Source organism: Rhinolophus sinicus, linkage group LG15, assembly GCF_036562045.2.
Source record: "Rhinolophus sinicus isolate RSC01 linkage group LG15, ASM3656204v1, whole genome shotgun sequence".
Lineage (NCBI taxonomy): Eukaryota > Metazoa > Chordata > Mammalia > Chiroptera > Rhinolophidae > Rhinolophus > Rhinolophus sinicus.
In genome coordinates, this window is record NC_133764.1 from 17,676,299 (window position 1) to 17,694,090 (window position 17,792).

General features: G+C 43.3%; 1 protein-coding gene and 1 long non-coding RNA gene across 7 annotated transcripts in view; one reads left to right on the forward strand and one right to left on the reverse strand.

Moving 5' to 3' along the window:
* FAM222B (family with sequence similarity 222 member B) overlaps positions 1 to 17,792 on the forward strand; it is a 56,322-nt gene that overhangs the window by 34,081 nt on the left and 4,449 nt on the right. For all 6 annotated transcript variants that reach the window (XM_019739543.2, XM_019739541.2, XM_074320198.1 and 3 more), the window contains one exon: positions 11,808 to 11,929. Coding sequence is in view for 4 of the 6 variants with exons in the window: in XM_019739541.2 (XP_019595100.2) it covers positions 11,848 to 11,929 (82 nt within the window). In the remaining 2 variants the exon portion in view is untranslated. The remainder of the gene's footprint in view (positions 1 to 11,807; positions 11,930 to 17,792) is intronic.
* Positions 16,641 to 17,482, reverse strand: LOC141568926 (uncharacterized). Its single transcript, XR_012492256.1, has 2 exons — positions 17,183 to 17,482; positions 16,641 to 17,087 (listed from the first exon to the last, which is right to left on the reverse strand). It is a non-coding gene; the product is annotated as an uncharacterized LOC141568926 (long non-coding RNA).

Sequence of the window (17,792 nt, forward strand, 5' to 3'; positions counted from 1 at the left end):
CATCCCTAAGTACCTCAGTGTTTATCCGTTTCACAAACAAGGCCATTCTCCATCATCACCATAACACAACCATCAAAACCAGAAAGTTGTCATGGATATATTACTATCATGTAATTCTCAGAGCTCCCCTCGAATGTTGCGCGTTGAACTAGTAAAGTCCTTCATTGCATTCAGATCCAGTTCCGAATCACACACGTTGCATTTGTTCGTTCTGTCTACTTGGTCTTCTTCAATCTGGAACAGTGCTTCAGGCCGCCTTTGACTTTCATGACCTTGACGCTGCAGAGTTCCTCAGTTTCGGATCGTCTGGTGGTTCCTCATGTTGAATGTCGGTTATGTGCCAGAGGAATATCACAGGAGTGATGCTGTGTTCTTCACTGCGTAATTTCAAGAGGGGTAGAATTTTTATTTGCCCCATGATTGGTAATGCTCGATCCCTTGATTGAGGTGCTAGGCATTTCCAGTGTAAAGTTTACTCTTTTTCCCTTTGTAATTAGTATTTTAGGAGAGATACATTGTGCCTATGTAAATATCCTGTTTCTCTAAAGCCTTTCAATGTATTCGTTTATTTATATTAGTATGGACTCATGATTTCCTGTTTTATTCAATAGGATATAATCTGTTACTATCATTATTTGTTTCATGTTCAGATTATCCAGACTTTGCCACTAAATCAGGAAAGAAATTACATAATTATGTATTTTACCCTAAAGATGCCCAAGTGATTTGCTATCTTTTTAGTTCAAAGGAGTGGCTGATACTCGCCAAACTAACATCTTATAAACAGCGGTGGAAAACAAGTTTACAATTCTTCTATTCCTGGTACACGACTCCTTCACTCAGTATACCCATTCCCTGTTCTCCTTAATTTTTGCTGTGTAAACTTCTCTTTCTGGGATTTCCCTTACCAGTTGAGTATGCTGTGGCCTCTCTGTCCTTTGCCATGTCACCGTTATTCTTTGAGCACTTCTTTCCTGCACAGTAAGATGTACCAGACTCATCTAGTACTTTCTCTGCCTCAGCCATTTCTCCAAGGAGCCTTTGTTTCTGCTCGTGGAGAATTTCGTATTTAGAAGCCAAGATCTGAGTGGACCCTATTGGGGCTCATGTTATTGGACGACAAGCCAGCAGCTGTAACCAAGATAATGCATTGGGAAAGTCGCCCCCAGAGGGGATGCTTTCCTCACTGCATTTGGTTTCGGACGCCCCACATCAGCCCCCACCCCTCGTTCCTTTGTGGATACCCTCCTCACTGTGCTTGAGTACTTTCTATTTCTAATCCAATTGAAGTGATTTAACAGAGGTAACTGGGTGAAAGCTGATAAGAATGCTCAGTTGGTGAGAGAGGCCCAGAGAGAGAAGTTTACAGAGTAGAAATTAGGACAGCGAGAGGGTCACTGAGTGAAAGAGGCATGTACCAAGAATAGAAGAGTTGTGAACTTTTGTTCTCTGCCGCTGTCCGTAAGATATTTATTTGGAGAGTGTTAGCCATTCTTCTGAGATAAAGGAAGGCAAATCATTTGGACATTGTAGGGTTAAACCTAGTCTTTTTGAAACTCTTCACTAGAAATGTAAGCTATATAAGCTCAAGGCATTGTGCATAGAGAACTAGTTCTAAGAAGGTAGCAGACCAAATAAATAAATAGTGGATAAAGTAGATGCGTGACCAAGGAAAAGTGTGAACTGTTTTCCCCTCACTTAATTGAAGACACCTTAGAGAGCAGAGGGATGCTTTCTGTCATAGACCCTGGTGGGCTCTATGGTGCCCAGCTTCCAGAATCCCTCATAGTACAAGTGTCCAAATGGAAACTGACTTAGAAAATGTATGAGTTGAGAGTAGGTTCAGAGTTAGTTAGGGTTTACTTCTCATATTCAGAGAAGAGCATGAGATACTGTTCTTCTCCAAAAATAAGACGTAGCTGGACCATCAGCTCTAATGCGTCTTTTGGAGCAAAAACTAATATAAGACTCCTTTACTATAAGACGAGGTAACATAACATAATAAAACCGGGTATAATGTAATATAATATAAAAGACCGGGTGTTGTGTTAATATAAGATTGGGTCTTACAGCAATTTTTGCTCCAAAAGACGGATTAGAGCTGATGGTTCGGCTAGGTCTTATTTTCGGGGAAACAACAGTAGGAAGGCAAGAAAGAGTTTTCTGCGCCAGGAGTTTTTGAGGATGAGAGATAACTGTGTTCGATCATTACTTGTATTATTCTCCGATATGGTTTCCTCAGTCTGAATTATACAGCTTTTCTGGGCGGCGGGGTGTGTGACCACATGAACTTAAAGCTTTTCTTTGCCTTTGTGTAGTTCCTTTCCCACCTTGGTTGTAGTTGCTTGATTATAGGTGACCTTAGAAGGATCTTCACTAAAAGCTGATTCCAAAGTGTTAGTCGAGCAAAGTACAAGTAGAGTTGAGTGCAAAGTGCTGACCCAGGACACGGAATTCCTCGCATCCACAGGAAGTCAATAATTATATTCACACTTCAAAAACAAAACCATGGTTTAGAACTGTATGTTTTTGTTGTATATAATAGTGTAAGAAAAGGGATATGATAGGTGCTCAATAAATACTGACTTGAGAGGCAGCGATGGTATAATGCAATGCTTGTCAAACATTTTTGTCTATGCCACAATAAAGATTGCTTCCCAATAAATACATATAATTTAGGTAACTGAAACAGAATCGTGAAATAATAAGCATTCTTACTGTTACTTTGATTTTTTTTTTTTTTTAAGGTTGGTCACAGCCTGATGATTTCAAAATACTTAATGGAATGAGCCACAAGTCTAGGAGTTAAGACAGAGAATATGAGATCCACTTTTCCATCTGTAGATTGTTGGACAAGTTGCTTAATCTTTCCGAGCCTGGGTTTCCTCCTAATCTATAAAAAGGGAATACTTGTTCCATCTAAATTAAAGATAGTCTTAAATCAAATAATGTATGTAGACATGTTTCAAATGATAAAGAACTGTAAAGTGCACGGCGGTGGTTTGGTTCTGTTGGCAAAATAAAATGTGACCTGGATTTTGATATATTGAGAAAGTGATGATAGCCAACATTTTAAAAAATGTTCACTACATGTCAGGCGCTAGTATCCTAAGCGCTTGAATGTATTAATATTAAACCCATTTAATCCTCACAACAATTCCAGGAAGTCGGTACCTTTTACAGATGAAGTTAAGTGGCTTTCCCAAGGTCACACAGCTAGTGAGTGGCAGCGCTGGGATTCAAAGCTGAAGTCTTGTCTTAACCGCTGTGATACAGTGCCTGTTGTTAATCCAGGTTTCTTAAGGTGATTTGAGCTGCAGTTGACATTTATCTTTACAGGCAAATCTCAGAGATATTGTGGGTTCGGTTCCAGAACACAGAAGTAAAGCTAACATCACAGTCAAGTGAATTGCATGAATTGTTTGTTTTCCCAGTGCATGTGAAAGTTATATTTGCACTATACTATAGACTGCTAAGTTTGCAGTAGTATTATGGCTTAAAAAAACCAATGTACATACCTTAATTTAAAAATACTTATTGCCAAAAAATGCTAACCATCATCTGAGCCTGCTGGAAAAATGGCGCTGGTAGATTTACTCAACGCAGGGTTGCCAGAAACCTTAAATTTGTAAAAAACGCAATAAAGTGAAGGGCAGTAAAATGAGGTATGTATGTATGTATGTGTGTGTGTATGTATGTATGTGAATTTTCCCCTTTTGAAAACCTCTTATGAGAAAATGATTTGTCCTTGCCACCCCGTTATTTTCCCTAGGTTACTTTCTTGGCTCTGTTGATTTTAGTATGTTCAAGAAATGAAAGCTAATAGAATGTTACCCTAAACTAGATACAGTGGTCAGCCCCCCTCCCCTTATCCAAGGTTTTGCTTTCCATGTTTCAGTTACCCGGGGTCCCTAAATATTAAATGGGAAATTCCAGAAATAATTCCTAAGTTTTCAATTGTGCACCGTTCTGAGTGGCATAATGAAATCTCAAGCTGTCCTGTTTCGTCCCACCCAGGACAGGAATCATCCCTTTGTCCCCGTAGAATCATCCCTTTGTCCCCCGTATCGACTCTGTATACACTACCCGCCCATTGGCCACTTACATGGTAGCTGTCTCCATTATAAGGTATTTTGAGAAAGACAGACCACATTCACATAACTTTTATTACAACATATTGTTATAATTGTTCTATTTTATTGTTAGTTATTGTTAACTTCTTGTGCCTAATTTACCAATTAAACTTTATATCATCGGTATGTACGACTAGGAATAGAAAAAAACATAGTATATATTGGGTTCAGTACTATCTGTGGTTTCAGATACCCACTGGGGGCCTTCGACTGTATCCCCCCAGAGATAAGGGGGGACTACTATAGTCCAGGAATGAGAATTTATGCCCGCAAAATGCTGTAATGCATTTGATGATAAAATACAAATGACATAGTTTTTATGTATATATAATACATTTTACAAAATTATTATTGTTTACTTACATATTGTATATATGCAGCATTTATATCATAAGCGTTTTTGTCTTTAGGTATTTTTTTTAACAATATTTCTTTTCACATTGGGGGAGCCCATGCTAATTTTATTAGATGGATGTCCCATAATTATATAACCATGTCCTTGCTTTTGGACATTTAGATTGTTTCCAGTTTTTACACAATTATGAACAACACTGTAGTGAGGAGAGTCATATGTGAATCTTTGTTCACGTCTGTTATTCCTTAAATTAGATTTTAGAAGTATAATTACTGTATCAGAGTATGAATATTTAAAAAACTGTCATACTTATTTCCAGAAAGAATGTATCAATTGAACATCTCATTTTAATGACTCTTCACTATATCCTTAACTCAGTGTGTGTTAGATATTTTCCCAAACATATTTGTCAAATTTTTTTTTTCCTCCAATTTTTTTTTTAGAGATTTTTTTATTGGGGAAGGGGAACAGGACTTTATTGGGGAACAGTGTGTATTTCCAGGACCCAGTTGCCGTTGCTAGTTGCAAGGGGCACAGCCCACCATCCCTTGTGGGAGTCGAACCGGCAACCATTGTGGTTGAGAGGATGCGCTCCAACCAACTGAGCCATCCGGGAGACAGCTCAGCTCAAGGTGTCGTGTTCAATCTTAGTTGAAGGGGGCAGAGCCCACCATCCCTTGCGGGACTCGAGAAATTGAACCAGCAGCCTTGTGGTTGAGAGCCCACTGGCCCATGTGGGAATCGAACTGGCAGCCTTCCGAGTTAGGAGCATGGAGCTCTAACCGCCTGAGCCACAGGGCCGGCCCCATATTTGTCAATTTTTAAGCAAACTATAAAACCTCATTCCATTTAATTTACATTTCTTTATTAGATAGTTGCCCCATTTCTTCATATATTTAGAAGTTGCCTGTATTTCTCCACATGTCTTTGGTGGGAGTCATGGCTTCTCTCCCGTCACGTGCATTTGGATGTTGCCCGTCTCACTGCTTCCATTCATACCTCTTCAACACCTGTTCAGAATTTCATTTTAAGCCATTCTCTGCAGTTTTGATAAACCACCTTCTTAAGCAGTGTAAATCAGTGTTACTCCTTACATAGAAAAATAAAGGTTTATAAATGTCTCTTGAAGTTTCTAAATCAGCAGTGAGTGAACTTGGATGAGGCACGTTAGACCCACAAAAGGCAGACACCTGCTTTGGGGTCAGGAAGTGCAGGCACACAGACCCCACCCTCTCATCTAGGCTTGTTTCAGAATAACACCTTGTCCTTAAGGCACTCAGATGGTGTGAGCTTTCTAGGTGGCCTTAAGCCTCTCAAATTTCTCTCACCCTTCAGACTGCAGACTGGGTTAGAGGGCCGACTCTGGTGATTCTGAAAGGAGGGAGTCAAAAAATCTGGCTTCTGTGGTACCTCATGTAGTTGAGGGGAGGAGAAAGCGCATGAATAAGCAACTTGTTTAGCTGTTCTCTAAACACGTGCCTGCCAATTATTTAACAGCCTGCTGAATTCCTCAAATTCTTTTTCCATGTTGTGGCTGTGATTTATTAGATTACAGAAGCTGCACTGAGGAACTGCCTTTTCCATTTTTATCAGAATGAATACCTGTCTGTGGTCCGGCTTGTTAAAGGACTTTCTAGACACCCAGCGTTGATGTCTTTCCTGCAGATTTCTGTTCTAAGGAATAGTTTGGCTCTCTTGCCTCAATTTCCCCATCTGGGTGTGAAATCAGTTCTTTTCTGTCAAATGTGGTACCTTTTCATGGAGTGGTGTGGGACTCAAGACTTTGAAGATTAAAAATTGCCACATAATTATAGCATATTTGTTGAATTATATTTCATGTGAATAATAATTTGAAACTTTCTGATTTAGTACAAGTTTATACAGGAAATTGTAAAAGGTGAAAATGCAACATTTGTGTCTTATCTCAAGGAAAGGGTTTCTTCTGGCTTGTTCTCAGTGTCTTACAGGGCACAATTACTTATGAGTAAAATTCTACCCAGTCTGACAGCTGTACTTGCGATTATGAATCTGGTTAAATGTAGAGGTCAGTCTACCTTGGTTCAGCTTAAGCTACAGTGATCCAACCCCGACAGGCTTGGGACTCAAGCCTTTTATTACATCCCGTAATGAAAAATTGCACGTTCTGATTTGGCTGCCTGCAACGAACACAGGTTGCATTTTCGGATTTTTAGGAACAGTGATTTCTACTTCAAGGGGATTAAAAGTCCAGAAGCCAAATGATACTTTCCAATCCAGTGCAAAAGTGGTACCTGGACTTTTTTTTTTTTTTTAATCTCCTCTGACCTCTTTCCCAGAGAGAAGGTACCTGAGCATGTGTTTGTGTGCACACCCTTGTTGGCACTAGTATTATTACCCATTTTGTTTCAAGAACATAAATTCAGATAAGTTCTAGAGCCTGGGATTAAAATGTGTGCTAGTCTTCAGGAATGTGAGCCAGTAATATTAATTAAACATCTATTATGTGAATAATGTTATTCCTGACCCAGTAAGACAGGCTCTGGTCTTAGGCAACTCACACTCAGGTTTAAAGGTTAGAATGTCCAAGGAGAATATTTTCCTGGTACCTGAATAACAAATTCAAGAGAGTACTGCGTCGTAGATGAGTTAAGTAATGAGGGGATCCCGGAAAGAGCGTCCTTGTTAAAGCGCCAGCAGAGAAAATACCGGTAGGGACTGTGGTGGGGGTGGGAAACAAGACGATAGGAAGAGGACCTGTTGTGATGGGTCTTAAAGGGAAGTTAGAAGTAATCGATGTTTCCAAACCCCTTGAGACTCATGTAGTCAGCTTTGTGGAGATGGTTTGCATTGTAGGTAGTCTGGACTTTCCGCAGTGGAAGTCTGGAATGAGCATCCATCTTTCTCTCTTGTTCTTTCCCCAGCCTAGAGTTGTGAGGTCACAACTGTAAGTGACTTTTCGGTCATGTATTGGTTTAAAAATAGAGAAGAAAGATGTCTCTGCGCAGTGGCTGAACTTTATTCAGGTTGGGTAAATAGTGGAAAGTATACTTTAGTTGGAAGTTCACAGTTACCTGGGCTGATTGTAACAGATCATAAAGATGACTGATTTTGCAGTCTGATTTGATAAACATATACTTTTTGCCGTCTTTGGCCCTGTTTATTTTCCCCAGAGCAGTATTTTGGTGTTTCCCTTAAGTTTTCACCTAATTTCTGGGACCCCAGAAGTACAGGAACAGGGAGCAGTAGGATAAAACTTTTCCCCCCATTATCAAAAAGTAGTCTTTTTAGTAAGCTTTTTAGCTCATGGATGAAAAGGCTAATTCAGACGTAGTGATAACTCTTTCAGTTAATTCAGTTTCTCAATGTTAATCAAATTCTTTTAAGATGTATCTACTCAGGGTTTTCACTGTTGGATGTATTTTATACAGTGGAGTCAAATAACAAGAGGCATAACATTTTCTTTCATTACCCTGATCTTGGAGATGGCGCTGTTCTCAATTTCACTTTCAATTAAAGTTCATAAATGGCAGATATAAATTTTTGAACCACAGCATGATTCAGAAATTGGGCTAGTCAACCTTTGGGGGGGCGGTTCTTTTTGAATGTGTGTGGGCTGGAAAGCAGGAGAGAGAACTGGCAAAAAGGTGTACGGGAAGGTTCTAGATTGTGGGTGGTGAGACTGCTGGTCTTCACCACCATCCCCTCAAGTAAAAATTTCTTTGACAGCACTTACCTTCTTTCTCCCGCTTTTCCTACCAAATAACATATGAAGAAGGTTCTTTCTCTTTTCCCTCCCCTTCAGTGATCTTAAGCATAAGCAGGGACAATCGGCACATATGTAAGTGAGGTTTTCCTACCCTCACAGGCCCACCCAAAGGCAGACATGGTTCTTTATCACATGCCACCTGCAAAACAGAGTGTAACATCACAATGAATAAAACCTCTATCAGTCTTCTGAGGATGAAAGTACCTTTGAGTGTTCCTAGTGGAGACAAGTTTTGTCCCTTCATTAGAGGTAGTCTGGGAAATGCTAGCACTTGTGTGAACGTCCCAGGAGAGTTTGAACACCTTAGTTCTCGGCTCATTGTGATACAGTCGTCCCCACGCTTCGGGAGCAGCTGGCGCTAGCAAAGCTGGCTGAGCGCTCACAGAGGGCTCTGCCAAGGAGATCTTTGTTGCTTTCTCTGTCATGGCTGCAGCTCACTTGGCCTGAGCTCCGGATTACTACTGGATTCTGTTCAGAAGCCAGGACTTGAATTTTGAAGCCCTTTCAGAAGGTTGTGCTAGTGTTGCTTTCTGAGTCTAATTGTGCTTCTGGAAATATCAGCTGTAAAATTATATTGGAATTTACATTTAAGAAAAGCCAGATGGTAATCAAAACGCGTGGGTGTTTGGAAATTAAAAGGCCTGTGCTCAGCTGCCAGGCCTTCAGAGGAGTGCTTTTATGCTCTGCATCCCTGCTTTCTAGAATGGGTTGTGGAAGGAAGTTGCTTCCTTCCTGTTTCGTCACAACCATCGTGACCTTGCCACATTCCCTGTCTTCCCTGCTCCAGCAGAATCTGATTCTTGACTTCAGTGAAACTGGGCAAGTTGCCTGAAGACTTCCTTAGTACAGGGGACAGTCTTTTGGAAAGGATGGCAGATAGATCCCTGAACTCTTGACTCACAAATTAGGGGCTGTACTTTCAGCAGCCCAGAAGATGCCAGGGAGAGCTCAAGAATATTCTAGACTTGCTATGGTTCTTGTTGAGGATATAATCATGGAGGGCACCAAGCTCTGGTTTCTTTCTTACTCATTCACTGCCTCCTGCCCAAACTAAAAATTGACTTTCTAGGGTCTTTACAATATTCACCTTTTTATTTTTGCACCTTTGTTCATTGTCAGCAAATCATTTAATACCTTTTTGCCACAGTTTTGCTGGTTTAATTCTTTCCTGATCTGCTGTTGAAATCCAGAGTTGTGGCTTGAGGGGCAGTATGTTGCGGTCAACTCCTAGGATCCACACCCACATTTCTTTTTGGTTGCAAGAGTCAAGATTTAACAGGTACATCAGAGATACAGTAGTCATTCATAGATTAGGTCCTTCCAAAAGAGGCCTGGAGAGGGTGTATCTGCAAGACAGCTGAGTGAACGGATTCTTGGTGCTTCCATCACCACAGCATTGTTATCCAGATGAAGTACAGACCTGGAGTTGGGAGTGTGCTTGGCTCCTACGGGGAGCTGCAGGGAGACCACTGTGGCTGAGTAGAGTCAGCAAGAGGGGCAGGAGGTTAGGAGCGGAGGTCGGAGGTGGAGTAGGAAGAGCATACGGAAGGCCTGGTGGGCCATGTTAGGATTTTGTATTTTATTCTATAGGAAGTCACTGGAGATTTTTGAGCTGATACGATTTCCAATTAAAAAAATAAATTACTTTGTCTGCTGTGTGTAGACTAGATAGAGTGATAGGGGCAAGGGTGGAAGAGAGAGATCATTTAGAAGGCTATTGTCTTAATCCAGGCTAGAGATGATGAGATGACAAATGAAATTATTACCTATCTCCAGGAAAGGTTGGGGGACCTAATTAAGAAAACACCACTATCAAATATATGGTGATGGAAGGAGAACTGACTCTGGGTGGTGAACACACAATGGGATTTATAGATGACGTAATACAGAATTGTACACTTGAAATCTATGTAACTTTACGAACAATTGTCACCCCAATAAACTTTAATTAAAAAATCACTAAAGCCCCTTATATAACTGATTTCACAATATTAGGCTCTAGTGTTTGTTAATTCCCTTCTTTTCCTTGGCGTTTGCCCTCAGCTATATTAGGACCAAAGGGGAGAGGTTATTAAATAGATTCCAGCCTTCACAAGGGACAAGACTCTAAGCGGTACCTCAGTCAGCTGACCCCAACAGAACTCTTTTTATTTCTTGAGGCACTGCCGTTGGCACATAGTGTTCATTCTGTTATCCCACCCACCAGAGACCTAAAAAGACTGAATCTGTGCCAAGAACTCTTGGGCGGCTCTATTCTCATTGAGGCATTCAATCTTTCTGCAGTTGCTATCTTAGACACAGTTTGAGCAGCCTCGTTTACAAAGTATCTTTTCAGCTACCTGGCCTTGCAAGCTGGAGCTCTGTGATACCCATCAGGACAAGGTAGTTTCACATACCTGAGGGCCCGCCCAGAGAAAGAAAGATTCTGTGGTCTTTGTTTAACATTCGAGCTTTCCCCCCACTCTTCAGTTGTGATCTAAAGCCTTAATATGCCACCTTCATTTCTGGGTTTTGCAGTAGGAGAAAGGAATTTCATGTTTTAACTGAGTTCATTAGACTTGTTTGAGAAAGGCTGGTCCTTGGTCTGCAGGGAGCTTGACATTGTTGGCAAGGTTTCCTTCACTACAAAGGCCACCGTACACAGCTTGCTAGGGCTGTGTGTGTCTTGTTGGTAGATAACACTGATGAAACCATGCTATCTTGACATAATGTCAGGATCGCCTGCCCAAAGAAAGCTGCTGGCTGCCTACTACTTCCTTGATTTCCTTTGGGAGCAGTACAATTTGGGGGGATGGGGCAGGTGGTCCTGGAAGTCTAATTGTGTGATAGGCAATAGGAAAGGTGACTCCCCAGAAACTTACAAAACAGCATTTGCTTTAACAGTAGTTAATTGTATCTCCTGTGATGATTTGCTTCTTCTTCCTTTTAAAAGTGAGGTCAGGTTACTGGGGTCACAAGTCAAACTTTGGGTGCCTTTGCAACTCGTGTACTGTACTGCTTTGGAAATGGCCTGACTGCCCCAACCCCCAACCAGCACCAGGCCCTCTGAGGGCCTGCTCTCTTCAGGAAAGCTGTTCTATTTTCAGGGAGAAATCATTATTGCCCCTCAGTTAGAACGTGCCCTAGCCTTTCTGCTCTTACCGTAGCTGGGGCACAGATGAGAGCCAGCGTGCCATTTATAGTAGCCGCATGCGCCTATCCCAAAGCCCGTGCTAGGGAGAGGCGGTCTGCAGGAAATGCCACTGCCAGCCCAGTGCATCTAGAGCTGGTGAGCATAAAAGACCTTACAGATGCACCTATATTTTCCATGTAATTACGTGGATGGTATTTTCCGGTTTTTATTTTTCCTACCCACTCATCTGTGCTGACTGAAATATCGTTTTACCCATAGTAATAGTTGGGAGCAAATTGTTTCTACAGATAAAGACATAGATATATTTCCAACCAACATGCTGCTAATTAAATTGCGTATCTATCTAAACTTGGGTCTGTGCTGCTCATATCAGATGTCCCTGGCATCTTCCTTGAGTGAGTTGCCTTCTGTTCCATGACCCTGTTGTTTTGTTCATTACAGTGTGAGTGACTGCCCCGTGTGGTGTTGATGCCGGCCTGCCATGCTAGCCTGTCTCCCAGGGCCAGGTGACCTGTCCTTTCAGCTTCTTTCTCACACGCAGATGAACACTGGACTTCAGAAATGTAAGTAATCTGGATCCCAGGAGAGGATGTGATACTTTACTTTGTCCCTACACTTGGGCTACTTGAGAGGCACATCTGGGGTACATGGACCATGAACTTGGGTACCTCCAAGACGTCCTTCAGTACAGACAAAAGAAAGCAGTTGCAAAACGTCAGCAATAGGCGACACTTCTGTGATCAGAGAGATGCTCTAAAATACTAGAACTTGCCAGTGTGTGGCATCTTCATTTTAATTGTTGCTGACAGTTACCTTTTGAGCAACAAAGCTATAAGGAGTTTCACTTCAAAAAAGTGTCTCAGTTTGAACCCCCCTGAGGAATTGAATGAAAACGCACAGTCCAGGTTACTTACTGTGTCTCTGAAACCAGCTATTTACACTGTTCTGTTGTTTTGATCTCTGCACACTCCACCATGGAAACAGACAGTTCCCTTTGGCTTTGCTGTCTGCCTTTGGAGCCAGTGAGCTCAGTTCACAGCGAGCAAAGCTTTCGCCTTCAGTTCCGAGGGATGGGGAGCTAGCTTTCTCAGTATCTCGGGGCGTGTTCCTGCTCATGGACTTCCCACAAGATCGAGTGTTTCAGAACTGTTTGATTCCTGGCTTAGCCTGGCTGGAACGGGGGCGTTAATGCTTCACACTTTCCCAGATTGCTGCCTCTGTCCTTGCAGTGCATGATGTGCAAGGGAAAAATTCTGGTTCTGGTTCATTACCATGTACAGTATCTTCAGGTGTCATAATGACCATATAAATTTGGGATAGACCTTCCATTCAGAGCAAAAGGGGGAAATCAGTGAGGTATCTAGGCTTCCCGTTTAATAGAAAAGGTGCCTCAGTCCCTTCCCTGAGTCCTTTATGACAAGATTTGGCAAGCTTTTTCTAGAAAGGGCCAGATACAAGGCAAGTGTTTTAGGCTTTGTGGGCCATATGCTCTCTGTTGCATCTACTGAGCTCTGCTGTTACAGGGCAAACGCAGCGCCGACAGTACGTAAACAGATGTGTGTGGCTGTGTTCTATAAAACTTTGTAAAAACACAGCAGCTAGATTTTGTCCCGCAGGCTGTAGTTTGCCAGCCCCTGTTCTGTGAGATCATCTTCAGAAATTAAAAATGATCCAGCCTCTTGATTCTTTTCTTTCTTTCTTTCTTTCTTTCTTTCTTTCTTTCTTTCTTTCTTTCTTTCTCTCTCTCTCTCTCTCTCTCTCTCTCTCTCTCTCTCTCTCTCTCTCTCTCTCTCTCTTTCTTTCTTTCTCTCTCTTTCCCCCCCCTCCCCCCCCCCCCCCCCCGCCAAGAGGAGAGTAAGACTGAGAGCCTGGTTAGTTTTGGGATTTGGCCAATGACTCCGACTTCAGTAATGGCAGAGCCGAAGTTGACAGTCTTCCTTCTGCACCATAGGCCAGCTCTGCTGTAGTAGCTTCCCCCCCAGCCTTTCTCTTCATGAATGACGACTAGGTGATAAAGCTGTATGTGCTCCCTGGCCACACATACCTGCAGTGCTAACTGCATTGTGACTGGCTTTGGGCTTCCAGGGACACGGCTGGAGAGGGAGTATACTTGGAAGCATACAGTAAGATGACAAAGACAAATTCAGTGTCTTCTAGATTCCTTAACTCACTCTGACAGCTTTACCCAGAGATGTGATTATCAGTGGACGAGCCATTTGGGAGGAAAGGCAAGTTGTCAGCTTTATCTTGGGTGCTGACTTTAGATCTCCACTTCTCCCCAAAGCAGCCCCTAAGTAGCTTCTGCCAACCACTGCCCCCAATCTGTATTCGAGAATTGAGATATCCTTCTTTCCTGGTTTCAGGCTCACCTTTCCATTTGGGGGACCGTGTATTTGAATCTCTTGTTACTATGCCTTACTAAATTCATACCTTTGCAGAGGAGAAATCCTATTGGTGTTTTTAAACTTGCTTGCTTTCTTCTTTCCTCTCCCAAAATGTATACGAAAAATCCTATCACGTGACTTACAGCTGTTAAACATTTACAGTTAAGGTGAGATAGAGCATAAACTGTATCCGTTGGGAGCCAGCAGCTAAAGACTCCCCAGAGCCCAAGCCGATCAGCTATACATACCTTCAAACCAGGTTCCCAGCTTTGCGATTCAGCCTTTCCCTACCCTCCATCCTCAGTAGGGTCTTACAGCTTGCCAGAAACACAGAGCTTGGTATCTGGTGGGGAGGGGATGGGGTATAGAAGCTTATAGCTTACTGTGCTTTATATTGTAAGAGTCAGCAGCTCAAGGCAGGCGCGATGGATCAGGGACATGTGGCTTCTTGGCCCAGCACTGTAGATCACCGTGCTAATCCCTTGTCCCCAGGCTCGAGCCGCCATATGTACAGAATCACAGGATTGATACCTTCTAGCTCCACATTTTCTCTTCTCCCTTCCTTTTCCATGTGTGTAGAGGGATGTAATGCATATGCTGTCCTAGATGTATAATTTGCTATGGAGCAGGCTAGATTAAAGAACTTCTTGGCTTGGGGTAGGTATGGTACTTGGTAGAGGACCACAGTTAGGGTTACGCGGATGCTGTCCTAGAGCTTTCCTAGATTATATGGTGTCCTTGCTTTTGAGAGTCCTCAGCCATTTTGGAACTCTGTGCTTGAAAATTTATTTTCCTCTGACCCATCTTCTCCCAGTTCCCCAGAAAATGTGTTTTTGAACATTTTTTCTTCGTTAACCCCAAGCTTCTACTCCTATTTCCTTAGCTCATAGTCAGGTATATAGTGGCTCAATAAATGTTTCTGAGTGAATGGCTGAAATGACCAAATATCCTTGATTCTCAAATCATCTTTTAGACCCAACTCTGACCTCTTTGATTGTAGAGTCTTGGGGCCTAGTACAAATGTTAAAATTACAGTCTTTTACTGCTTCTTTGTATGCCTGTCTGCCCCCTACTGGAAGGGCCTGGAAATGGTGAATTGGCCCAATCACTGGATAAACTCACAGAAATATCAGAAATATTAGCTAACATCTGCTGAGTGTTTGCCATGTGCCAGGCACTATCTTGAATATTTTTATAAATGTTCTCATTCATTCCCCAATAATTCTGCGTGGTGGATTCTCATCTTTCTTTTAAGGATGAGGTCCAGAGAGTTTACCACTTCCCAAAGTCACGTTACAGTTCCGTAGCTGGCCTGGAGCTCTCTGCAAAGCCTGCGTTAGCACACTGCCTGTGCCTCTGCCCCCCTGCACGTGCTGCCACATCTTCTGGGCTTCCAAACAGGAGGCTGTACAGGGCCGTCCCTGTGCGGAAGCCTGGGTTCAGGGAGATTTTCTCCCCAGCCCCTGGGATCAACAGCAGTGCTTTCTGCTACATGGAACTCTCTGACTCGAGTCCAGGGGCTCAGGCTGTTGGGCTAACTTGGTCAGATTACTTTGATCTCTCTGTGGGCAGACACAGCCACACCTATCTGTGAATAATAAATATCGACAGTCATCGTTCCTGTCCACAGAGTGTTTCCCGTTCACTGCATCTCTTGATCTTAGTAATTCTGTGAGTAGGACAGCAGGTGTCATCAGTGTTGAGGAACGACTCAGAGGAGGAATGACCGAGACGCTGCATAGTCAGATAATAGAGCCAGTGCTGGAATTCGGATCTCTCCTTTTTCCTAACCAGATTTTCTCTTTACACTGCCTTATGTCTTGATTAAAAACAAACCCTACTGGTACCCGTTATTTAAATAAGTTGCTTACAAAGCCGTGGTATCTGTGTTAGCTGTGCACATAGGGGAAGAGGTTACAGAAGAAAGAAAGGCTCCAGGGTGCCTGTGTGGCGACTGAGATAAGAAAGTATTGAAAAAAACTTGGCTCTTTTTTAAGGGTTGGCCTTCCGTGTGGTATGTGAGGTGGATAATGCTTGGATTTTCAGAAGTAGCCTCTAGTCCAATATACTCATTTCATCCTGGAGATTCTTCCTTAACAAAGACGCTAGCCTGTGTCCACTCTCCGCAGCCTTACTTCCTTTGATTCGGATTCCTTTATTTCACTGCTCTCATCAGCGCTGTCAACATCAATGGAGAACTAATCAGTGCCCCATTTTATACTCCTGAGTGAGGCCAAGCTCCCTTCTGCCTCTGCTAGAAAAACCCAGCCTGCGAGTTGGTACTGGCTTGGAACAAAGGAACTCTGTTATTCAGCAAGCCACTGGATCCCTTTCTCTTGGCCTTTAAGGAAAGAAGCCCATCAGCCTGGAGGAAACCCCAGGGGCAGACCTTCACTTCCTGTCTAAACTAAAACCCAGCAGCTTCAGACTCCCATTTCTCAGCCCCAGCTGTTCAGTCAGGCAGCACCTATGCTTTGGCAGTTACCGAGTATTTACTATGTGTCTGCTCTGGGTAAGGTACTGAGCTAGGAGTGCCACGTGATTCTGACCAGCCAGACAGACGTCTCAATACAGTGGCTGACCAGGGCAGCGTCTGATGGAATCCTGGTACATTGAGTGTAGGGACTGTCTTTCAGTGATTCCAGATTTTTGTTGTATCTTCTTGCCCTGGAGAATGTAAGAGCGGTCAGAAAACGGCCCCACTTTATGGAGACTGGAGCCCATTAAGGGACAGTGGTGTATAAAAGCAGAACTCAGACTCTGTTCTCAGGGCTTTGACCCTCCACACCAGCCAGTGGGTGGGGAAGCATTCTGGGCCTCTGCCTCCCTCTCCTTCCTACCCTCAGTTGTCACCCTCATATTCATCCTTTTAAGACCTTCTCCAAACCAGTCATCTTACAGACATTTCATTTATAGGTCGAGCACCTATTCTGTACTCAGTAAATAAAGCAGACCCTTAACTATGTCGGCATGCCTACTAAGTTCAAGGCATTGTGGCAGTATTTGAAAGCACAAAACTTTTACTATCTGTACCCTTTTTGCTAAGTTCTACCTTGTTTGAGCATGGGCCCAAATCTCTCTGCCCCTCCTAAACTTGAGCTTGCTTTTCCTGCTTCCAAGAGCAGCAGTTTCTAACTAGTTGTTGCCAGCTAACCAGCAATGTCACCAAAGGACGGCAGCTGTGCCCGCTTCCTTCCAGCACACTCACTAGCCGACTTCTGTTCTAGTGGGTGCCCAGTGACGTGGCTCTGAATGGGGTGTCCTTGCGCCAAGCCAGCTGAAGCCACAAGCTGGGCAATCAGTCCACTGCTTCGTCCTTGGTCTGTATGGCTGCCTTCTGCAAGGGGAGGAAGGAGGAAGGGAGTCAGCTAGCTGAGCCTCGGCTCCCAGCCAAGCCCCTTTCCTTCTGCCTTGGGCAGTCTGTGTACTTACTCAGCAAGCCTTTATTAAGCACCTTCTGTGTGTACTCGGGAGATCCTCTCTGAGAGAGAGGAATAACAGAGCAGAGACCTCTTGCAGGAGCCTGGCGTCCTTAAAGAGCTCTTGTTCTCAGAACCTTTTCCCCTTTGACTGGAAGCTCCACATCCGCTGGAGCCCCCTGATGGGAGGCCACTGGAGATGGGAACAAAGGGACTGTTAGCAGTAATGAGGCACATTGAGTGGATGTTTCCGCAGCCTCCAAAGGAAGGCAGGTTTTTCCTCTTTCATTTTGGAAAGTGACAGCTGACAAGGGCCGAATACAGACTATTTTTGGCTCTCGGGACTTAAAGATTCTCTGAATCCTTTCTTCTCAGATTCCCTCCCTGCTGCCTTGTCATTATTGTCACCCCCACAAGGAAATAAATAAAGCCTTTTGATCTTCACCCTGTCAGGCCTAGAGTCAGCGGTAAACAAAAGTGAACTTGTGACATGGGTGGGGGGGAGATGTTGGCAGCTTATTCCTCTGCCCCTGAAAAAGCAGCATCCTGTCAACTATGCCAGGATGCCCACCCAGTGGGCATGGTGCCCTAGCTGCCAAGGCCAAAGAGAAATCCGATGCCTC